The sequence below is a fragment of the Marmota monax genome, unplaced genomic scaffold (genome assembly GCF_021218885.2).
Source record: "Marmota monax isolate L192 unplaced genomic scaffold, Marmota_monax_Labrador192_F-V1.1 WCK01_AAM20220418_F8-fsc00128, whole genome shotgun sequence".
Lineage (NCBI taxonomy): Eukaryota > Metazoa > Chordata > Mammalia > Rodentia > Sciuridae > Marmota > Marmota monax.
Genome location: NW_026693452.1, coordinates 2,030,484 through 2,056,234, shown reverse-complemented (window position 1 = coordinate 2,056,234; position 25,751 = coordinate 2,030,484). Strand labels below are relative to the sequence as shown.

Genomic DNA, 25,751 nt, shown 5'->3' with positions numbered 1-25,751 from the left:
TTACTGAGGCTGGTCTCAAACTTGTGATCGTCCTGCCTTAGCCTTCTGAGTCATTGGCATTACAGTCATGCACCACCATACCTGGTTTCATTTTGTTTTCTCTCCTTTGCTAAAAATCACTCAGCCCTACTCATTCTTGGTTGTAATGCCATACAATTAGACAATCATCATCCTTTATGATTGTATTTCTTTCTCTAATTTAGTCTATGTCCTCTTCAAATAATGTCTATGTCCTATCACTTAGTTATTCATGAAACCCCAATAATGTCTTCCTGTTCTTACTTAGATTAAAGCAAGCCTTTCCCATCTACTATCTGGTGTCATACTACTGATTCACATTATGTATAAGCTCATTTTTCCATATTCACCAGCATGAACCCTTCACTAGTAGAATATCTTAACTCTCTTTATAACATTGTTGTTTGTTTCTATTATTTGTTTTTCTCTTATATATCTCATTTAGTATTTTCCTTTTCACATTTTATGTTTATTAATACCTTCGAAAAAGCTCAAAATTTCCTTCACTTCAGATATCCCCTGAATGTTTTTCCCATTTTTATCTGATCTTTTGATATAATTTGCATTTGGTTTTTCTCATATTTATTCTGCTTTATAGTTATTCAAATTAATTTAACAATTCTTTACATGTTTGCCGTGTTTTGTGGTTTCATTTCTTTTTTTTATTGCTATATATTATGTTGTGTAGATATGAAAATTTTTTTACTCATTTCTTTATCTAGTGTCCAGTTGACAATCATTTGAGTTGTTTCCAATTTAGTTATTACTAGTAAAGCTGCATTAATGTTTGAATGCTCTTTTTATAAATGTACTTTTTCATTTCCTTGGGTTAACTAGTAATGGGATTGCTAGGTTTTAATAGTGTGTGTTTACATATGAAACTGCCACACTTTTTCCAAAGTGATTGTATCATTGAGTATTTTCACTGACAGTGTTCAAGATTTCCATTTGTTGCATCCACATCTTCATCCATCCTTGCTACAGTCAGCTTTTGGAGTTGGTATAGAGTGGTATATCATTGTCTCAATTTGTATTTATTTATTAATGATGTTGAACAACTTTCATGTGCTTATTTCTTGTTAATTTTTTTTGTTTAATGGAATTGTGGTTTCATTTCAACCTCAGTATAATCTTGAAGATTCAATATGATTTTTGAGAAGTTTTGCTTTTAAAAAAAGGATTAATGTATTCACTAATGTATTGATTAAGTAGAAGTAAGCCACTGTTTTCTATTTAAACACTCATGTTCTATAAATACAGTGAATTAATTCATATGTTAACTATTTTTACTTTGTAAAGTCTAAAAACATCTAAAACTTAATATTAATTCTATGTTTTATAAGATAACTATATATAAGACATGGAAAGTTTAACTTTGAAATTTTGAATTCTACCATGATAAACTCTTCAGTAGTTAATACTATTTAAAAAGTTGTCAAAATAAATTAATTATTAAGCAAATGTGATATTGCTATTAAGATGAAAAAAATGGATGAAGTTTTAGGAACTCTGAGTGGTCTAAGATAGCAGTGTAAAAATCCTCTTTTACCAAACTGCTTTACAAGAAAAAATCTTGATATTTTTTGATATAAAAAAATATAAAAGATATTAGTATAGGATTTAGGAAGGATCAGCTGCTTTCTTTATTCTGTTTCACTAAAACAAAAAAATACCCATTCAGCAGTACTAGAATCACCTTTCCATTCTTCAATGGTGTGCTCTCTTTCATCCAGCTGTTTGTCATATATCTGAGGTGGAGGCTGCAGAATGAAAACAAAGAATAAATTTTGAAAAATCATGCAAACGTAACTAAAGTCTTACATGTAGGACAATATCTTGTTATTCAGCAATTTTGGTGGTGATCTCAATATAATTTAAGCTATGGGATATGTACCATAGTTCAGAAGTTAAAATCTTCCAAAACTTATGGAAGATTTGCTTTTCTTACAATATTTGCTGCTGATTAAATAAGGCAATGGAACCCAAATCCTGAAATTCACTTCCCAACAATTTCTGATTCAGAATCCACCCCTCAGCAACTAATGGCTGAATATATACATAAAGCAAATAAAACATTTGATTTAAAGGACCCATTAATTGCTATTTCCTCTCCTATAACAGACCCCTGCTAAAACTCTCCCAGAATGATAAGATCTTACTCCATTTTTAGATTTTCTCTGAAGAAAGGCTTATAATGTCTCTAAATAGACCATGGTTCTGGTCCCAAATATAAAGAAATATCTAGATTAAATTAACTTTTGTTCTTGGAACATAAGCTACCTTTGTATGTAGCTGTATGCCCTATTTTTACATGGTTTTAATATCTCCTCACCTGAGGCATATAAAGCTGCAAGTTGGTCCCTGAGTGGTCCCTGTGTTAGTCATCTCTGGGAGGAATGATGTGACAGAGCCTCAGTCTAACTTATAAAGTCATCTAGCTCCTCTTTCTATGTGGAGTTCAGATATAAAAAAGGAGAGACTTTCATAAACCTACATGCCGTCAAGAAAGGAGGTTATCAAACTCCCAAATCTCTTTTTCCTAATATTTGACTTAGAGAGATCTAACATGGTAGCTGGGTAGCTCCAAAGTAGACTAATAGACATAGAAAGAAAAACAAAATCTCTTGGAAAAGCATATCACTCTAAGGTAGAGAAAGATGGGCCAGAAGATCTGTACCAGCTGACATTGGAATGCCTGCAGAAAAGAGCTATAAAATTCTGGCACATGAGATGGGGAGCCTAGAATTCATCCTTGTTCAACATTCCCAAAGCAATAGGTTTTGCAAGAAACTGAGAGTTGCTTAATAAAAGTGACTCACACCTGTTAGAAAATGAACCCCTCTAAAATGGGTATTGTAAAAAAAAAAAAGGCTTTGGATTAGACTTTTAGAGACACCCTCTGGCTTCTGTAAAAGGTTTTCTAGCTCATGAACAGCACCCAGCGCCACAGTATCCCCTCTTTACTGCATTCAGAATCTCAGGTAGCATGACTAATGATAGAACCCAAATGTTCATCATAGCTCTGGCAGACTGGGGCAGCTCACATCCTGAAGATGTAGCTGGACGTGAAACTAGAAGACTATGACCAATTGTGGTGAGGAAAGTTGCATAACTGAGTTATTGAGAAATAACTACTGATGGAGCCAAACATTCCTTTAGCACCTGTGCTAACTACTGGGGCAGAAGACTTTAAGTACTATTGAAGTTGAGATGTGACTAGCTGAACAGTGCTACTCAGCAGTTATCAGCACACTGACAAAGAAACAAAAGAAGACCTTTGTCCTTCTCCACAGCACTATTGAGAACACACAAATTGACCATATAAAGGTAAGGGATCTGGAGTTATCAGGTGTTGCCCATAGGACTTCATTGAGGTAGGTCCTTCTACCTCAAACTATAAAGGACTCTCAAATTATAGGAATAGGATGATTTAATGGGTAAATAAGTAAAACAAAGATATTTTTGAAATGTTGTGAAACTTTTATCTACGTCAGCTGATGCAAGGCCAGACTCTGTTTTTGGAGAGATGCTTTGCCAAGTGGCAGGTTTCCTGCTGTACCTCTTCCTAAGAATGTGTAATGCTGTGGTGAAGTCCCCATCCAAGAGGCTTTGTCCAGGATCCCTGTGGGACAGTTTGTACAAGCTTTCAGACCTGCAGAGCTCTGTGCATTGTTGGCACCTCTCTCCTAACAATAGATCAGGCTCTGGATCCTGTATAACTGGCTTCCTCATGCAGTGTATTTTTCCATTGAAGTTTCAAAATTAAACATGGCTCAAGAGTACAGTTCCTGCCAAAGTTCATCAATGTCATTTTCTGCTTGCAGAAAAAAGCTATTTTGAGGAGGTTTTTCTTGGAGCGTCAGCGCACAGCTGTTGCTGATGTATAAAACATGAAATACGTAGACTCTAACCACGATCAAACTACAGAGAGAGAAAGAAAACCACTGAATCCAAGACTTTTCCTTTCAATAAATCAAGAGGAATGTTTTAAACATACTTGTGATTATAGTTATATTCAAGGCACTCTGTACAAGAGAGATAAGTTCAGATTTGGGGTTTTTTTTTTCTCCTTTTTTGTGTGTTCTGTTTTAAAGAAAGGAGGCAAATATCACCTAAGTGGAAGGGTATTTTCACACAAAGATGTCTTCTATACAACAATATAAAAAAAATAGTTGACAGATAATTCAAAGAAAACAATGCCATCATACACACACACACACACACACACACACACACACACGCCCACACATATTTATGTGCTTGGCTAGCAATCATTAGCATGTGACAGTACATAACACTCTCTGACCATCTGGTAAAGAAAATCTGGTGTTTGATTACTCAGCTGTTTTCTCTCTCCACTCTATTACATAGAATGGAATCTTTTACTTGATAAACAACCTAAATAAAAAAGAAATAAGAAGCAGAAATGAAGAGAGATGGGGAGTATCTGGAGAGTTATTAGGGTTTGTGATCTTTATCACTTTTAATATTATTTAAGAGACGGAGACAATTTTTTTGATATTTTGAAGATTTAGATTTTATTTCCTTGGTTAAAATTCTTGGAGAAATTGAACCTTGTCTCATATGGAAGGCATAAATGATAACTTAGTACAGATTTTATATATTTATCTTGACATAATTATATAAATGTGTTCAATTAAATGAACAAATACATGGTCAGTGTGAGTTAGCAAATTTTAGAATTAATTTACTCATATATTAAATTCATTCATTAATAGTCTTGTGTACCTATAACATATTCCAGACTACATTAGAAATTGATATTTCAAAGATAATAATTTGACTACTAAACTCAAGGAGTTCATAATTTATAACAACAAAGATCCCAAATAAACAACTTAACATTGTACCTCAAGAAATTGGAGCAAGAAGAACAAACTAGATTCGATGTTTGTAAATGAAAGGAACTAATAAAGGCCAGAGCAGAAATAAATGCAATAGAGATGAAAAAGAAAAACAATGAAACCAATAATTAATTTTTAAAAAGATAAACAAAACTGACCAACCTGCAGCTAAATAAAGGAAGAAAGAAAGAGGGATTAATTTGAATACATAAAGTACTAGAAATACAAAGGACCCTAAGAGATTACTATCAACAATTACATCACAACAGATCAGCTAACCTAGAAGAAATTAATAGGGCCTTAGACACATATAACCTATCAAGATCGAGTCACAAAGAAATGGAAAACCTAAACAGATCAATAACAAGAAAAGAGATTGAGTTAATAATTTAAAAGTCTCCTGTCAACGAAAAGTCTAGCACTAGATGGCTTCACAGTTCAATTCTACCAAATATTTCAAGAATTAGTAAGGATTTTTCTCAAATGCTTACAAAAACTTCAATAAAATGAAACATGTTCAAAACATTTTATGAGGCCAGCATTACTCTGATACCAAAGCCAGACAGGACACTACAAGAATTCAGGTGAATATTCCTGATGTATATAGATGCTACAGTTCTCAATGAAATGCTGGCAAACCAAATTCAACAACACATATCAAAGGGATCATTCACCCAAATCAAGAAGAGTCTATCCTAGGAATGCAAGGATAGTTCTGCATATGAAAATCTATAAATGTAACACACCACATTAAGAGAATGAAGGGCAAAATCAGGTTAATATCTAAACAGAGACAGAGAAAATGTTCAACAAAATCCAGCATCTTTCATGATAAAAATGTTCAACAAATGCTCTTCAAAACAATAAAAGGCCACATACGACAAACCCACTAAAACCATACTCAATGATAAATAGTGAAAAGCTTTTCCTCTGAGATCAGGAACAAGACAAGGATGCCTACTCTTGGCATTTCTCTTCAGCATAGTGCTGGAGCAATAAGGGCCACATAAAGGAATAAAAGGTACCCAAATTGGAAAGGAAGAAGTTAAATTGTCCCTCTGTGAAGACAATACACTTCTATATATTGAAAACTCTAAACAATCCACCAAACACTGATAGAATTGCTAAACAACTCAGTACAGTGGCAGAATATAAGATCAACATACAAAACTAAGTAGTATTTCTATACACTAACAATGATCTATCCTAAAACAGATAAGATTAAGAAAACTATCCCACTTATAATAGTTGCAAAAAATAATATAATATTTGAGAATATATTTAACCAAGGCAGTGAAAGACCTATCCACTGCAAACTATAAATCATTGGTGAAATTAATTGAAGAAGACACAAATACAGTCAGATATTGAATAAGGATAACTTGGTGAATCACAGACCACATATAAAACAATGGTCCTATAAGATAATAACAAAACTGAAAAATTCCTACCACTTAGGACATTGTAGTTCTTATAACATTATAATGAAACATATTGATTTTGTTTGTAATGATGTCACTGTAAGTAAACCTATAGTACATACAATTAGGTACAGTGCATAGTACCTGAAAATAAATGACTATGTTATCAGTTTATGTATTCTTGTTACTATACTTTTATCCTTATTTTGGAATTTATGCTCAGAAAAGATTTTTACTGTAAAATAGTATGTTAAGTTAGGCCATCACCAACTTTATACATCTCATGTTTACTTTGTCTCTTGATCATATCAAGAGGCCATACTGAGCATTTGATCTAAACCATCTAGTTTCACTAAGTATACTCTACGGTGTTCAAAGAATGGTGAAATTGACTAAAACTCATTTCTTAGAATAAATCTCTATTGTTAGGTGACACATGACTATAAAAAGAAAGATGTCCCATATTTATGAACTAAAAGAATTAATAGTTAAATGTCCATGCTAACCAAAGCAATCTACATATTCAATGCAATTCCTATCAAAATCCAGTGTCATTTTTCACAGGTACAGAAAAAGCAATTCTAAAATTCATATAGAACTACAAAAGATCATACCTGGATAAAAATAATGTTGAGAAAAATGAACAAATCTGTAGGCATCCTATTACCTGACTTCAAAATATATTGCAAATAAATAATAAACCAAAACATCATCATATCAGTATAAAAATAGACCTGACTGATGGAACAGCATAGGGATCCCAAAAATTATTCTGCACATTTGCAGTTAAGTGAATTTTTTGTGAGGGGTGGGGGGAGTACCAGGGACTGAACTCAGGGGTACTCAACCACTGAGGCATATCCCCAGCCCTATTTGTATTTTATTTAGAGACAGGGTCTCACTGAGTTGCTTAGAGCCTCTCTATTGTTGAGGCTAGTTTTGAACTTGTAATCTTCCTGCTTCAGCCTCCTGAGCCACAGGGATTGCAGGCGTGCACCAAGGCGCCTGGCTGCAGTTAAGTGAATTTTTGACAAAGAGCCAAGAACACCAAATCAGAAAAGGACAGTGGCTTCAATAAATGGTGTCACAACAACTGGGATTCCACATGCAAACAAGTGAAATTAGACCTTTATCATATATCCTATGTGAGATGTCAACTCGAAATATATCTAAAAGTCAGCTTAAAAGTCAACTCAAAATAGATTTAAAACTTAAATTTGAGACCTGAAACCTAAAAACTAATAAAACATAGGGGAAAATCTCCATGTCTAAGCAACGAGTTTGGGGGATAGGAATCCAAAAGCCCAGTCAACAAAAGCAAAAATGGACAATCAAAAAGTTTTCTTCACAGAAAAAAAATAATCATCAAAAAAGAGACAACCTATGGACTCAGAGAAAACATTCTCAAACCATGCATTTGACAAGGGGTCAATATTCAATAACAAGGAACTCAAGCAACTTGATAGAAAGAAATCAAATAATCTGATTAAAAATGTATAGAAGATCTGAACAGACAATTCTCAAAAGAAGATATAAAAATAGTGTGAAGTAAGAAATGAGGATGATGAGATGACCATTTCCTCCGAGAAGTGTTGCTCTGTTTTGCTGTGTTTGGGGGGCAGGGATGGTGGTGCTACTACTGTTGCAGAACTGACAGGTTTGGAGATGAAGGAGGCTGAGGGAGCAGCATCAAGCACCTCCTAAGGACCTGCTTCAGTCATCTGGGTAAAGCAGTCCCACAGGTTGAAAGGAGGAGGAGGAGATTTCGTGTGATTAGGAGATATGCGCAGTCCAATATTCAACACATTAATTTCGAGATCTCAATTTAAATCCCAGTGACTATTAGATTTATAGAATTGGAACTCAGAAAAGTTATATGAGAGACTATATAGATTTGAGTCAAGTGCGGTACTTAAATTTAAGGCTGTGGTGAAAGATATGATTGCTAAGGACTAAAGAAATTAAGGATAAAAGGGAAGAACTCCCAAAAAACAAAATTATACAGGAAGAGAAAACAATTCAGACCCAGCAGTAGAAGCTAAAGGAAAATAGGAATACTGTCCCCATGGAAATGAAAAGAGGTGTCATGAAGGAGGGGAGTCAGCCTATCCAAATGTCCTTGAATGTGACACCAGAGACAACTGGCAATTTTAGAGGAAACAGTTTTACAATTTGAGAAGTAAAACAGAGTAATTATGATTAAATAATAACTAGCTTTTTACAGGGACTTGGTAAAAGCTACTTCCACTGTTAAAAGCAAAAATGTAATAAAGCAAAATGTTTTTCTTGATTATTTGTTCTTTGAAATTAAAGAGGCAAGAGTATGTGTATTTATAAACAAACTGAACATACCAATAGAAACTGAAACATAGGAGATACACAGGAAAGAAAGAGAACCACATGCAGAAAAGAAAGACTACCAACAAGAGTACTATACCCTTTTTTCTGGACTCTATGTAACTAACTCTATCACAGCACTCTTATCTTTCCCCTCAACATTTTTTATATTAGTACCAATTTTTACAAAGCTGATTTTCATGTATTATCTCATTTGGTACTTATGACCATCCTTCTCTTTTAAGAGGTGCACAAATGCAACTAAAGCACAAAAGATTAAGCAGTCTGTCAATAAGTGGTGGAGACAATATTTAAATCCTAATCTACCTGAATACAAAATCCCTGGATTTTTGCATTTTTCCAATTAACTATGGCTTATAAGATAGTTCGTCCTAATTTAATCTATTTAAGTAAGTACATTTAAAAGTTTCACAGCCATAATAATCAACACAGAAAAGCAGAGGGAAAAAGTTAATGATAACTCTGGCTGGAGGGATCCTCAAAATGCTATTAACTAGTGTATACACAAAATTTCCATGTTGTGCATTGTATTGTGATGCTGCCACCTTGTGGTTGCATTTGGGAAAAAAAGAAGATCAATTAAGTAAAGGGTACTAAAAGGTGAGATCATCATTTGTCAATTTGCTCTAATACAAGAGTTCTCAACTAGGGCTACAAACTGAAATCAACTGATAGCTTTAAAAATATTTATTCCTGAATGCCACCCCCAGAGATTCTGATTTAATTGTTTCGGGATGAGGCCTGGTAATGAATATTTAAAAATCACCCAGGAATCATAATGTACAACAAATATTAAGACTTTTATTCTAAGCACGTACACATTAGTAAACACAAGTTTCGTTGTTTTACTAAGAATACTTCATTTCCACTGAGGCAAGACAAAGCATTTAAAAGAAAATTTTCTGCCTTCAATGATAGTAGTTTTGGTAAAGTGATTTCTATATTTTAAAGAATAGAACAAAAAGATTTGTGAATCACAATTAAAGCAAACATAATATTTATATGTCACAATCAAGTGAAGTCTGTAGGCAAAGTGAGCAATGAGAACCTCTAAGCTTATTGAATAAGTCATATATTTCCTGAAAGGAGTAATAGATTACTTTGTCCAGTAATCGCTACTTAACTGTGTGGACCCTGGTACTAGAAGATGAGTGACCTCGGGAAATTCATTCAGTTTGCAATAAATTTTTTCATTTACTGCTTTATTCAACAGAAAACTAATTCTAAACACAAGACAAATATAAGTTAATTTAACAAACCTCTCTTGAGAACTAGCAAGTTTGAAAGCACTGCATTGTAATGCATTCTATACAGAAAGTACTAATGTTGCTTGGAGACATCATAGCACTAAGTGACCAGGGAAACTTTTGAAAGCTAGTACTGCAAATTTTAATTATAATGTGAACTGAGTGTAATTAGAAATCTTAATTAAATAATGCTTCAGTGGTTTGACAAGGAAGTTAAATTCAGTTTTCCTCAATTTTCATTCTATTCTTTAGTTTTCTCAGGTATTAGGTTATAAATTTGTTAACTTTATACTATTTAAAATTTAGTCATGTCCTGAAAATGGAAATCTCTTTACTCCTCCATGGAAATTAAAATTTTCTATGGTTCTTTAACTAAAAAGTCTCATGACTTATGCCACAAATCACCCAGCACCCAAGTCATAAACTTTTATTTTTTCATTAATTCACTTAACATGTATTTATTAACTAACTACTATATGTTATCAGTCATTCTTAAATTCCACCTCCCTCAAGCCTCAGGTCTAATTAATTTCAATGCATGTAGATTATTAGCTTCTAAATATCTAATGAATCATCCTTCCATGTCTATTCTCTGGCCATCAACAGCTGTAATGTATGTTACTAAAGATCTATACCTTCACATTTTGCCTGCCTTGTCTCTGCTCCAGTTCCAATTTGCAGACAGAATGAATTTTTAGAAACTAAAATCTGATAATACTATTATACTTGCTAGTAAATGGCTTCCCTTCCCCTAGGATAGAGTGTGCCATCTATAACAATTCTTAGAAATGCCTTTACCCTGGTTCTTACTTTCCAGCTCCAAATAATTTTTATCTTTTTTCATTGAGTTACCCCCAAAGATTTGCAATTCTCCCAACCTTCTCTTGACCTTGGAATTTGTGTGTATACCTTTTATTCTGCCTATCTTTCTTCACTTGGATAGTTCCTGCTTTATCTTTCATTCCATTTAGATACTATTTCCTCCAAGGAGCATTTTCTAACTCTAATGAATTGAGTTTTCTATGTGATTCTTTCATATGATTAGTTTAAAGTCTGGACTATGTATTATTCAACATTTACTTGTCTTCTCACTAGATTTGGAAAAAATAATCAAGAGCATATATTGAGCTTTTGTTCACCAACGTCTAGTATTCTACATAATACATAGCAGACATTCAGTAAGTACAAATAAATGAATAAAGAGCAATTACTGTGTTCAAACATGCACCATACATGAATTTGGATATATTTGTCAGTAAAAAGATAAAATAAGTAATGATGTGTTTGAAATTATTTAATTAATTTTACAAACCAACAGATTCCAGCTTTATAGATATATATATATTAGCCACACAATCTTGGTCCAGGAGCTAAACACCACCAATATCCATGTGCCTTAGTGTCTTTAACTGTAAATATAGATTTAAAATTCAAAAAATAGCTCTCTCTCTGCTTCCTGATCACCATGTGAGCTGCCTTCTGCTGTACTCTTCTGCCATATTGGGCCTGCCTCACCTGGAGCCCTCATGAATATCTATGGATTGAGACCTCTGAAACTGTGAGCCCTCAAACAAACTTTTCCTCCTCTACAATTGTTCTGGTCAGGTCCTTTGGTCACAGCAGTGAAATAGCTGACTAAAACAGAAACTGGTACCGAGAGTGGGGACATTGCTGTGACTAACCTGACCATGTGGTTCAGAAGCATTTTGAGCTTTTTGGCATTGGTGGGAGGAATTTTGAGATGCTTAGCAGTATAAGCTGGAGATACTTTAGATTGTTGTAAGCAAATGGCTGATTCTACTGGGAGCTCAGAAGACCAGAATGCCAACAGGACAGCAAACAGAAGACAGGGCTAAGAAGGGTTTCGAGGAAAAGGAGGACACTACTGGAAATTAACTAGAGGCCAATTTCTGGCTGGGACATTATCTGAATTTTGCCTGTGTCCTGAGACCTTCAGTGAGGATGATCTGGCCATGAGCACACCATCTAAAGCTCAAGAAAGTAGAGGTGAAAATTCTCTCGAGACCAGTGGGGCACCCTTCTTGCACAAGGTGGCCAGGAAGGTTTTTCAACATGCTCAGCTACCCAGAAATTCAGAAGCTGCTGCAGCCAGGGTCTCTGGAAGCTTGGCTACTGCTCAAGATGGCACCAGATCTTGGCATCAACGTCATGTTGTTGGTTCTATAGGAATGCAGGATGTTGGAGTAAGCGGGTTGTGGAGGCTTCTACCAATATTTCAAAGGAAGGCCTTGAAAGCCAGGCAAAGTGCAGCAAATTCGGAGTCCCTGCAGGTACTCCCTGAGAAGGCAAGTTGTGGAGATTTGAAAAGAAAGCTGAAACTGCAGTGCAGACACCCCAAATTAAGAAATGCCAGTAAGGTGGGACGTGTCCTAGGAAAGCTGCAGGAATTGAACAGAGACAAGCCAACAGAGAGGCCACTTGGGCTTCAACCAACAAGGCCATAGGGGAGGAGCTACATAAGCCCTTTGGAGAGGACATCATGCCTTGTGCTTCAGATTCCAGACACAGATCTACAGGACCTGTTTGCCCAGCTGGATTTTGGTCTTGCTTTGGTCCTATCCCTTCTTTCTATGCCCCTATTTTTGTAAATGGAAACATTTACTTAGTACCTTTTGATATTGGATTGCCCTTAATTTTATAGGAACTCACAATGTGAGGTTGTGTTGAGCCTCAGAGAAGACTGGACTTTAACTTTGAGCAGTCTTGGAACTGTTGAGACTATGGGGACTCTTGGAAAGGGAAAAATGTGTTTTGCATTGTGAGATGGTTGTGAGCTTTTGGTGGCCAGGTGCAGAATGTTATGGTTTGGATGTGAGGTATTCCCCATAAGCTCACATGTGAGACAATGCAAGAAGGTTTAGAGCAGAAATAATTGGGTTGTGAAAGTCTTAACCCAATCAGTGAATTTATACCCTGATATGGATTAACTGACCAGTAACTGAAATAGTAGGGTATAGTTGCAGGAGGTGGGAATTGGAGGCCTGGTATTGGGGTATATATTTGTATCTGGCAAGTAGAGACCTCTTTTTCTCTCTCTGCCTTCTGATCACCATGTGAGCTGCTTCCCTCTGTCACAGTCTTCCGCCATGTTGTTCCTGCCTCACCTGGAATCCTGAGGAATGAAATCAGTTGTCTGTGGATTGAGACCTCTGAAACCATAAGCCCTTAAATAAACTTTTCCTCCTCTAAAAAAAAAAAAAAAGAAAAAAGAAATAAAAAATATTGATTATATTACTATTAAGGATCCAGAAGTGTTTTAAGTACTTCAGATAGAGCCATGTCCCAAAGAGTCAATGTCTCTCTGTTTGTGGATCTTTAACTCTAGTAAATGTGTTTGACAATTAAAAGAGATATAATATAAAACATTAATAATATTGAGAGAAAATAGTAAGAAGCTTGGGTATAATAGAGTGTTATTCTAGATAGGATAATCATGGATGAGTTCTTTGATAAGGTAACATTTGAGCAAAAGTTTTTTTGAAGTAATGAGGGAACTATGTAGTTAAAAGGGGAAGAACGTTCCAGACAGAGAATTGTAGTGCAAAGACATCAGTGGAGAAGCTTGCTTCTCATGGTCAGAAGAAACAAAAAGGCCAGTATACTCAGGAGAGTTGAAAGGGGAAAACACAGAAAATAAAATCAGAAAAGTAAGGAGGGGCAAAATAAAGTAGAGAAATATTTTCTACACTGCCCTCATGAAAAAAATTAAAAAGATTGGTTCATTATTACCAGCACTTACTAATGTAACCAAGAATGTGACAAAAATATCAAGATATGAAGGTTTTGCTATGTGTGTGTGTGTGTGTGTGTGTGTGTGTGTGTGTGTATACATGCTAACTTGGAATATCAAGCACCTTTCTTACTAAGGGTTGTACTATAATTTGGAACAGTAGTGAAATAGACCGAGCCTTGAAAGCTATGATGAGTACTTGGAGCTTTACTATAATACAATGAGAAGTTGCTGGAGCGTATTAGCTGAGAAATTATGTGACTTTCACATATTAAAAGGAAAACTTGAGGCACTTTAGAGCAAAGACCACAAAGGACAATAGTGGAGCTGGGAGATGAGAGACTATTACATGATGTGTGCAGATGATTGTATGGACTGATAGATGCTGAGTACTTATTTAGAAGGTCATCTCAGTAAGATTTGTTGAGAATAATGATCATTTTCTAGAGTTTTCATAAGGTTTTAATAAGATTGTATATGAGAAAGGGTTTTATAAACATAAAGAAGTGCTCAGCACAGCACAGGGGAATACAATTCAAGTGACATTCATTGATCATACACTATGCATCCACCATTGCTTTCTGTTCTCTGCACTCAGTAGATAAAACTGTATTTCTGCTGCCAAGTAACTTTGAGTAGTAGAGTTGAGGGAGATAAAGACAAAAATGGATTGAATGGAAACAATATGTGGTATAATGGTATGTGGACAGGTCTCAAGGAAAAGAGCTAATTTAAAATTCTGGGAAGCAATAGCTCTTCTTATAAGACCTTCTTTCCATAGGATAAAGGACATGTAAGCCTCATCAAGATATTATAGAACATAAAAGAGCTGAAAAGAAACTAGAAAAGGTTCTAGGTTAAATATCAACACAACACAGTATCACAGATACTGCTGAGTCAGCCCATTAATGCCACATGACATTTGAAACACTGTCCTACAGAAACAAAGTAAGTGAGAGAAAGGGATTTGGGGCACTTATATATCCACAATATGAATCAATAATGAGTTATCCTAGATATATTAGCCACAGAAATCACACTTCATCAGTTATGATCAATGAGTAGCCCTGGGATATGAATCCATGGTGAACACAGAAACAGATACAGAATCAGTAACTCTCTTAAGGTAAACAGATTTAAATAAACTTTACTACTTTCACAGGAGTATTATCATATTTAAACTTAAATATATTAATAAGTTTTTCAATTCTATAATATTTACTGATTTTATAATGCATAATTTTTTTTCATTTCAAATCTTGCTATTTTCTCCTCCCATCACTGATATCTCTGAAAAAGTTTAGAATATGACATCAATGTTTTGGACTAATAAAATATTTTAGTCAGGTATAAGGACTTCTGCTAATCTGGTAATAACTGCCTCTTATAGTGACATGGATTCAATACATTTGGAAGATTATACAAGTATTTATGTATTAACATACAAAATGATTTATCATTAAAAATTAAAATATCATTAAAATATTTTTGTAAATTTATTTCTATTTTAAATTTCTTCAATATTCAAATTATTAAAATACTTCCTTTGTATAGAAAAATAGAATTTTTAAAGGATTTGTGATGCAATGAAATGAGAATAGGCTTAGAACCTTAGTTTTTAGCTGTGGGTCTAGGTAAAATCATTTTAAAATTCTGTAAAATGAGATCAATAATACCTAGGTTAGTATTTTCCAAGTAATAAGGTTATTTTTGCTGTGATAATGGAGAATAGGAACACTGTAGGAAAGGTAAATAAAACATATGAGTCAATATGAGAACAACTCAAGAGTGTCATTAATATTTCTGAGACCCTACTTTCTTTAAGGAATACAGTTAAAAGCTGATACAAATGACTGTGGAAAAACACTCATTCTCAAGTTGCTCCCAGAGTGAAAAATTCTAAGGCACACGTGGTGGGCAAGGATGCTCTGGGGCTGGGAGGTTGAGGTGGAGCACAATCACCTGAAGGTGAGAAATTATTTCCAATTAATAATGGACCCACAGGCATCTGACACACCCCACACATCTCAACAGGAATCTTTACTTTAACAACATAGATGAGTTGGTAACTATGCCACTCAGGTATGTTGGGGAAGAAAAAAGCTTGAGAAACAAGCATAGTCACAGAGAACATCATACAGATGTAAGGAATTACTACTATTGTCCTACTTTTCTTTTCATCCAGTAGTGAAACAATTCAAGGACTAATTTGGAAACAATTAGTGGTTATAATCATCTTCACATAACTATCAATTATATTATGAATAACAAGAACTACATATTTTTGCTATTTGAAATAATGAAGGCTTAGTAGTGGTATATAATTGAATTACTACATAAATTTAGGTGAACTGAATCAAAGTAATTTATTCAAAGTATGATGAGACCTTGAGTCCAGATTGTTGACAGTGAATGGTTTTCATGTGACATGATCTTTGTCTTCACACTGTAGCTCTTGGTCCTCTCCCCATGCTTGAAAACTCTTGGTTTGGAAAAGCTGGAATATGTGTAACCATATTTTAAACTCACTAATTAGAAGTGAATATTTTGCTTAGATTATAGCTAAATTTTCCATTTGAGGAGAAGTTACTAATTATTTAAGAACGTCTCTGTGTAAGGATTCTAGCTAGGAATAAACCTTTCTTTGTGATTAAATAGGAATCACAAGGCAATAGAGCAAGGAAAATGAACAAGCCTGTCTCAGAAAAAGAAGTGATAGCAGATTGCTCTACTCTGAAAACAGCACTCCAGCACATTTGTCATGAAACAAAGTCACCAAAATTGCTTTCTGCTGAACAAAGTCCAAAATAACTCACATATTAGATAAGAAATTTTCAGAAAAAGAACCTGAGGCATAGTGATTATATTCATTGCTTCTTTCAATGAAACATGAAAGAAGTTCAGTTTTCCAAATGTACTTAAAGAGAGACATCAGATTCTCCTTGGAATTAGAAACTATGGGGCGTTCCTTTTGGATATCAACTAAAAGTATTTTTCATAAACAGTAAACCCATTCCCTTTCACAAGATATTGTGGGCCACTACTCTACAAATGACCCTGTAAGTCTCATATTAAACCTGAGGCAGGTTTTAGAAAAGGTTTTTATCATTCTTACAACCGCCTTGTCATTAGAAAGGGCCATAATAATTTTATTATAGCACATACTCTGTGAAAGACCATAAACTTTTAATAGACTTATAAAAAGGGAGTATAACCTTTTCAATATTCTGCCTCATCGTTGGATGAATTCATTCTACCTTTTTCTCACATATAACCAGTGCCCAAGGGCCTAAGCAATGGTTTTATACTTGGGAAGAATATTCAGATCCAGCCTCTTCCCTGACTCTGAAGGTTACAAAGATTTAGCACCAAAGAGTCCTTCTGCCTGTTCTGGTTCTGATTCTTTTTGCAACTGTTCAAACTTCCAGTGCATAAAGAATTTTGGTCTTAGGTCTTACTACAATTCTCATGCTATTCTGACGTCATCTCTAAACTTTTTATTTGGGGCTAAAAGAAAAAGTAAATATAAACATTATACAGTGTTAAATAACTATATAACTGTTTTCACACATTCACTTTCAGTCTCATTAAAGATTATCCTTTCTAATTGTTTCTCCCTTCTCTCCTAGAATGTGAAACTTCTTAATTTACCTCTCAACCTTGATGGCATGACTGACTCTAAGCTGAACTTCTCAAATGAGATGGTTGGTTAATTTAATCCTATGATCTCTTCTGCATAGTGAAAAACTTGGGCCCTTTTGTGTGTTTTTGTTGTTTTCATTTGGTTATTTTACTTTTTTGTGCAATGCTCAATATAACCAACTTTTTCTTTTTCTTTCTTTTTTTTTTTTTTTTTTTTTTGGTACTGGGCATTGAACCCAGGAGGGGGCACTTAACTACTGAGCCACATCTCCAGTACCTCTGCCCTTTTTAAATATTTTATCTAGAGACGGTTTTGCTGAGTTGCTTAGTGCCTCACTAAGTTAAGTTTCTAAGGCTGGCTTTGAACTTGCAATCCTCAGCCTACTAAGCTGCTGGGATTATAGACATACAACACTGCACCTGGAATTAATCAACTTCTTAGAAAAAAAAGAGAAGCAAAAATTTTTGGAGACAAACACAGCAAAGAAAATGTATGTTGCAAAGGAAGTAAGTCTTTAATTACAAGAAATAAATTAAAAGCAGATGAAGAAAGTTGAATCTCCATTCTCATGATACCTGCATCATTCATTGAAGAATAATGTGACCAGAGAGCTATAAACCAACTGCCAATTTAACCCTTGAAAGCCTCCCAGCCCGAGTAAAAAAGCTAGCTACTTAAATAGTACACAGTAGCTGTTCATTTCTGTTTCTTGAAAAATGCCATTTTAAAATTGCCTAGGACATCAGGAAACTATTTCTATAATGTCAAAACTTTCAAAAAATCATAATAGTGCAAATAGAAGGCATAGCATTTTAAATTTATCAGTTGCTTTCCTCTCCATTCTGTTGCTAAAAATAAAAACAAGATCTTTACAAATGAAAGAGACTTTTAATACAAATACAAAATTATCCCAAGGAAATAAGCTATAATTCTCTACAAAGTGCACTTAATGTCTTAAGTCAAAGTTCACTTAGGCCTATAAACAATAGTTAAAAGTAAAATATCACTATTTTTAGACCCCTTAACATAAACTTTCTCTACGAGTCCAGTGCTTTTTATATTTTTAAGAATTATATTTGGAGTAAAAGAGCTCCAGAAACCTGATAAAGCTTATGAGCTGTATCACCAGGAAGATAGATATATAGACATAATTATAATTTCAGAATCTTTTTCAAAAGTCCCCTGAATTTCCTGCAGCAAACATAATGGAGTCATAAGAAAGCTGAGTGCTAGACTGTGAGCTCCTGAGGGCAGGGAAATAATTCCCTCATCTGTGAGTCTTGAGCTCCACTATAGGGTCAGCATCACATAAGGGTGCAGTAAGCACTTGTTGTGTTGAATAGTACAGGATGGATTTTAAAAATAAAGAATATTCTGTTAAAATTTAATTGTACAATTAATTTGCATTGAATCTGAAAGTAAAGGAGCAAAAAAAAAAAAAAAAACCATTTCAAGTAGCAAAACTATGTAGGAATTTAAGCAGGGCTACCCACCAAATAAGTGTTCTGCTTGGAGTAGAACAAATATGGCCTATAAATCACAGAGTTTATAAATAATAAATATGTAGGCTTTGCAGAAAATCAAAGAAGAGACTTCACTAGTAAAGAAAAAGGTATGTCTTGAGAATGAACCATTCGACCATTCCAGTTTTTTATGCTTTCTAACCTGATATGTTCAACAGATTCTGAATATCCCAGTGAATAGAAATGAAGATGAATCTTTCTTTTCAGTAGAAAAATTTGCTAAAATTAGACACAAGGCACTGCGTTCTGCATGAAGTACATATTCCTATTATAAGTCATGTAGGGAAAGGAGCCTCTAAGAGCAGGTGGCTAAATCTATCTACAACAAACATTTTGACAAGCTCCCACCAACAAAATACGTGGCATCAAAACAATCCAAATGTGATTCAGAAGATATCTTCACTTTCACAAGTGAGACACTGGGCATGCAAAATGTAATGAAGTTATATTTTCTCTGGAAGGCAATTAGTAAATTGCTTAAATTTTGCTGCTGAAAGAATACATCAGCAATGAACAGATGGAAATTTAAAACTCTGCAAATGCAGATATTAGGAATTATAGACATTCATTTAACTTTCACCAAGCAAATGAGAACCAGAAAATATGAATTGCTCTTTCTATAATTAAGCACATAATTAGAGTGCATCAAATTCATATCCATTGTAGCTCATGTTTCTTCCCACTTATTTCTAAAAAAAAAATATATATATATATATATATATATATACACACACACACACATACACACACACACACACACACTTTCTGAGCCTAACAAAACTACTTAGAGTTCATATCCACACTAAAAGGGTCTTCCATGACAGATAGATGGCACTGAGCTATTTCTTAAATTAAGCCTGCCAAGGTGTCGCGCTAGCTTTTTCACAGTATGACGCATGCTGCAATAATAAGAAATCACAAGATTCAAAGAGGTAGTCCTTGTGTTAGAACAGATGGAGAGAACAGCTGAGAGAGGGATTCAGCCAGTTTATTAACTCCATGTGAGTAGAAGAAATCATATTTAAAAGAACTCATAGGAATATTAGTTTGAAAAACAGAATCTAAATGATGGCAAGTGGACAGAAGAGAATAAGGATGCTCCACATTACAACATCCCTCGGTGACTTCTTTGTCTCTCTACCTCTTAAAACCAAAAGGTCATCCATGACCTACATGCAAATTATAGACCGAACCAGTGATGAGTACTTGGGAAATATTTAGTCTTACTGTCAAATTTAAAATGCAGAAAAAAATTCATAGCATAGAATGGAAATAAAATCACCAATATGCTAAATATTTTAAACAATTAGGCTTTTCCTCAAACTGAAATGAGGTAGTTTATCCTACTAGTGGAAATACTGAAGAAAATATATTTTATCTTTCCTTGATATTCATAAAATTCCAGAAACAATATTAGAAATCTTTTGAAAGTAATTTTCTTTATAAAAGCTCCAAGTAGGAGTTTTTGGGGAAAAAAGATTGATGTGCTTTATCAAACAGTGATATATCTAGATGCAAATATAAAAGAAAAAATGTTATATACATTTTCCAAATTGAAATCCAAGATAATAAACATGATTCAAATTTCTTGAGAAAAATAAAAGAGACTTTTTCTTTCTTAATAAGAGTGGGTGCACATACATAGCTTCAAGAAGCAAGTAATTAAATCCAAGGTCATAATCAGAAAGGCAGGCACTTTTAATGAAAAGAAACAAAGGCTTTCTCTACCAACAAAATGTTAAGAGAAACCAGTTATTTTTATTTTAATAAAATAAGATATTTCTTCTTTTGTTATAGTTTTCAATTTTCTCCAAAAATTCCTTAAAGAAATCAAATTTGGGGCTGGGGCTATAGCTCAGTGGCAGAACACTTGCATAGCATATGTGAGGCACTGGGTTTAATCCTCAATACCACATAAAAACATAAATAAAGGCATGCTGTCCATCTACAACTATTAAAAAAATTTAAAAGAAATCAAATTTTACATTTCTGATTTTTTAAAATATTTTACTGAGTTGCTATTAAATTTTATATAATAAACTTTATATGCAAACTGACTGCATCTTCAGGCACAATAACGGCAAATACAAATAATATCTATAGATGGCTTTAAGCATGAATCTGTATTCTGTGGCAGAAATCAAGAAACAAAAACAGTACTCTCAGAATTTCAGATGGATGAATTATTCATAAACTGTCTTGAAGACATGCCCTAACCTTCTGATATTACTCACCAAAGGAAAATGCCAATTACAAAGACTTTAATCCCTTTCTCCCAAAGGGGGAGACAGTCTGTGCAAAGAACTGTTTTCATTAATAACTAATATAAATCATCTTTTCTAGGTACTTCATGTTTAATACACAGTTCTAAACTAAGGCTCAATGATTTAATAAAAAGATTACATGATATTCAAAGCAAGCATATGTATGTGTCAATCAGTGGCTTACCTCCAAAAAGGGAACAACTACAATAATTTTTTTAATATAGATGCATTAAATTCATAATTACTGTAGCTCATATTTTTCCTTATCATTCCTAAATGATAAGAAACCACTTCACTGTTATAATCAATATTCACTGAGCATAAAAGAATCTATTAAACATATTTATAATCACATATACACATGGAGTCTAAAAGAGTATAAAAAGTACATTTATAATTATATATATTTATCAGCCTATTCTTTACCATGTTGTTTTAGGAATTTATTATGGATTCAAGAGAATTCAGTAGTTAATGAAGTTAAAGTGAAAGTAGAAATACAACAAAAAGTATTCATAATGTAAGTGAAATAGTGCCAGTAAGTGATATTCATAATCAAATAATGTTAGCTTTTATTGTAAAAATACATTCAAGGGAATTAAAAATAAAAGGTAATAATAAGTGACAATAATTCCCTACTACTACCCTCAACTATTTGAATTTTGTTTGAAGGATCCAGATAGCCAATGCATTTATAGATGAGTCTTTAAGCTATAAATTTAGTCTTTCCAAATAGTTAACATGACAACTTTATAATTTTTTTTCTGTTATTTAGTAATAATCTACGCATTTCAGTTACTAAAACCTGGCTAGATCACTGTTTATATTCAGAACCAAATAGTTGTCCAAGAATTATAGGTAGAGATAAATATGCATAATATGTAAATTATTATTCAAAACAGTTGATGCACATCTGGTTGAAGATTAGTGGATTCTCATTGCAATTTAGTTATAGCTAATTAATACTGGGAGGTACATGTCATTACAGATCTCTCTTCCATTCAGGAAATCATATACTAAACATGTTAAATAATCAAATCAAATAAAAAGTTTCTCCAGGAGACAGTATGTTATCAAAAGTTTCCATTCTATAAAAATTTCCATTAGCCATTAACTGAATATAAATCTACCAAGTGCAATGAAAACAGAAAACTTTTTGTTTATTATTTTTAAATTTACTGCAAATCACCATCATCTATGTCAGTGTGGAACGTAAAGAGTGGGCTCGATTAACATTTACAGAATCAGGGAATAAATACTATGTTGTTAACAAATAAAGGCTGTCTGAACAGCTTGTAGGTACTGGATTAAAAAAAGAGAGGAGATACGAAATGAAGGAAAGACAAAGTAAGAAAGAAGTGTATGAGAAGGAAGAATGACAGAAGTTTCTCTAGTGTACTTTGCCTACTTGTCAGCAGAAGAGTAGAATTAAAGGAAGACTCAACTACAGAAAAAAGATAGCTGAATCCTTTCACTGCCCCATGTTGTCCAACAATCCTGTAGGCTCCCCTTCAGCCCACTACAAGCTGGAAGAGAGACATAAACATATAAAAGGGGGAAGCACACATATTCAGTGAAAACCCCAGTGAGAAATGCTCTTCTGCCAGGACTATCAAGTTAGTATTTCTTGGCAAGAAACCATAAAATATTGGAACCAATTAAATAGTTACCGAGGGTAACATGACTATGTGCCTGAGGAGGTCCCCCAAACCTTCTAACCTCCAAAGTCTTCTCTCCAGTGTAGGTGCAGTTCTTTGGTTACTTCCCTCTTATTTGGGGATTTCAGAGTGACTAGGCAATGATGACTAGGTAAGTGACATCGCTGGGTGCATATACCCACATGTGTCCTCATCCAGGATCAACTCTCTATCTCAGGGGGCTGACCCCTCAGAGATGCATTTCCCCTGGGCTCATCTGTCAGCCTCAGGGCTGATCTCAGCCAACAGAAGGCAGACACTACCAGGAGATCAGGACACACTCCACTCCACTTGTCCCCTCCCTTTGTTCAGAAGCAAGTGAATCTCCTCTGTGTCTTTGACTCAAGTTCCCACAGGGCAGGCCTATCACTGCTCCCCCTTGGATCCAGTAAATTATCTCTTCATTTCTAGGGCTCGTGGTTGCTACCTATATTAGCTAATCTGGGAGAATATCTGCTCTGGCTTTTGCACAGCGATCTAAGAACATTCTAAGCTTTGTCTCTGTTTAAATGCTCTTTAGGGATGCATCTGAGATGCATGTCTCTCCTGACTGCCCTGCTGGTCTTAACTGTCTGTCCTACCTTATTTGTCTACATGTCTGTATCAGCTCTTACTCAGGATGACAGACCAAATTCTGGAGCCTGCCGACCACAGGCTTCTGATTTATTTTTCTGTTCTTTCTGATCCTGTGCCTAGCTCTACTCTATTTTCTCATCAGGGTGTCTGGTTCTGTGTCCACGTAGCTGCTCACAGTTGTGGAGTTGATATTCTAAGTGTTGATAATTGCTGAGCTGCAGCGCAAAACTACTCTGCAATGACTCTAAACTCTTAAGATTTACCTTGAAGAGATTTTTGGAGATAGGCAACATTAAAATTTACATTTGTCTGTTTCAAGAAGATTGAAAATAACACACATTTGCTGCATGGTTGGCATCCATCCCTTCTCTGCCTTCTCTTTGGTAATATCTAGTAATATACAATAAGATGACACATAAGAAGATGATAAAATACTGTCAGATAGTATATCTGCTCAAAGGGCATGAAATCTGTGATGTAATAAAATAGCTTAACACAGTCAGGTTAACTTTTTCCTATAAATTCTTTCATTGTAGGCAAAAACTATAATCCCTAAAGTAATTAAATAGTAAACAGTAATATCAATAAAACTTTTAAGGCTCTATTAATTACCTTATGTTATGAACAAACAGTAAAATATGTAACACTGCTGACTACTCTGGGCTTACATTTTCTCAGTGCTTTTTTTAATTGAACTTTGGCATTATTACACATGTGCTACCTTGCTTCCCAGGTGAGGCTCTCACTGGGAATCTGAAGGTCAGGTTGTTTAACTAAGGCTATTCAGTATAGGGAGATTAAATTTTCACTCAGCCTGGCCCCAATTCCCAAACTAATATTTAATTAAGTAAGAAATATCCGGCAAGCTCAGCTCTGACCCTGTTCCCTAATCACTCTCCACCCAAACTGGTTAGATTAGTCACACTTTGTCTTTGGTCTATTCAAGTCAGCCCACACAGGACTGCTACCCTTCTTGGGATCCTCAAGGACCTTGGTTCATGCACTCTTGAACAGAATTCTCAGATGCCAGATGCCTGACTGACTCAACCTGCCCCTCTGTTCAGATCCCTGGAGCACCATTTCAGCCGTTAGAGATGGTACCTGGGCCTCTCTGAATTAGACCCTTTAACTTAGTGGTCTGACAAGCTGATCACTCCTGACAATAAAGTCTGACCCCAACACCTGTCTACCTTAGCGGATGGTTTTAGTGTCAGAGGTTGATCCTTTCTTTTTCTCAAGAATCGAGAAATTAAGAAATGTCCTCTCATCCCACACAGTTTAAATTGGCTTCCTTATGATGATGAATTTGAGTTGTGATGTCTTTGGTTTGGTGATGGAATGTACTTCTCCCTCTTCAGCTCCTACACCCTACTCTCCTTCTCCCACTTGGTTATGTACAAATCTATAGAAACCTTTAATAAAGATTCTTACACTCAGGAGTTTTTTCATGGCACTCTGAAGTTTAAAAGAAAATGGTTACATTTTTCCAGATGTGATGGTACATGCTTATAATACCAGCAGTTTAGGAGGCTGAGGCAGGAGGACTGCAAGTTTGAGGCCAGCCTCATCGGGGCCCTAAGCAACTTAGCGAGACCCTCTCTTAAAATTAAAAATAAAAATGGCTGGGGATGTGGCTCAGTGGCTAAGTCCCCCTGGGTTCAATCCCTCATATCAAATCCAAAAAGTTATATTTCATGTCCCTCTTAAATACTCTTCTTACTTGCCCTGAGAGGTAACTAACTCTACCTTAATTTAGAGTTCACCAAAGAGATCAAAAGTTCTCAGTAACCCTATCCTTAGGGAGCTAGGTAAATGCCACCATTCTATCCTACTAGGGTCTCTAAGCTCAAGAATCTGTTAAGAAAAAGGGCAACAAAATGAGCCTTATTCCAGTATTTTTCTTCAATGGTGTACACAGAAGATAGTAAACTGAGTCCCCAAAAGAATCCTGAATATCCCCTACTTTCCTAAAATAAAGTTATAATGAAAATTTGTGGGCTTCATACTTTGTTTTCTTTTGGTTTAAACTAATGGCACTGGATGGCCTTACATTTGGCAAAGTAGATGTGTATCCATCATCAAAAACCAAGGACCAACCCGTTAAAAACATGTAAAAGCTACATGACCTTTGACAGGTAACAGGCACGAGCAGTGGGAACATGAGGTTAAGGGGATAATTCTATAAACTGGGCCCCCTGTGCTGACCCCACATGCTCTCTTTAAAAAACAATTTACCTGCAACCCTACCTGGCTTAAGTCAATAGAATATGTCACATTCCTGAGTGAACAACCTGCTATCTACAGGAGAAATGCAGGCTTGTTTTGCCAGTAAGAAAAAGACAGGTTACCTTGAAGCAGTCAGGGCCACAACTTTTGTGATCCTCCCAC

At 34.8% G+C, this 25,751-nt stretch overlaps 1 protein-coding gene across 7 annotated transcripts in view; it reads right to left on the bottom strand.

The window, feature by feature from the left end:
* The window catches only part of Mapk10 (mitogen-activated protein kinase 10), a 327,469-nt gene that overhangs the window by 19,232 nt on the left and 282,486 nt on the right, over positions 1-25,751 (bottom strand). For all 7 annotated transcript variants that reach the window (XM_058583419.1, XM_046457641.2, XM_058583414.1 and 4 more), the window contains one exon: positions 1,715-1,778. In XM_058583419.1, coding sequence (XP_058439402.1) covers positions 1,715-1,778 — 64 coding nt within the window. The remainder of the gene's footprint in view (positions 1-1,714; positions 1,779-25,751) is intronic.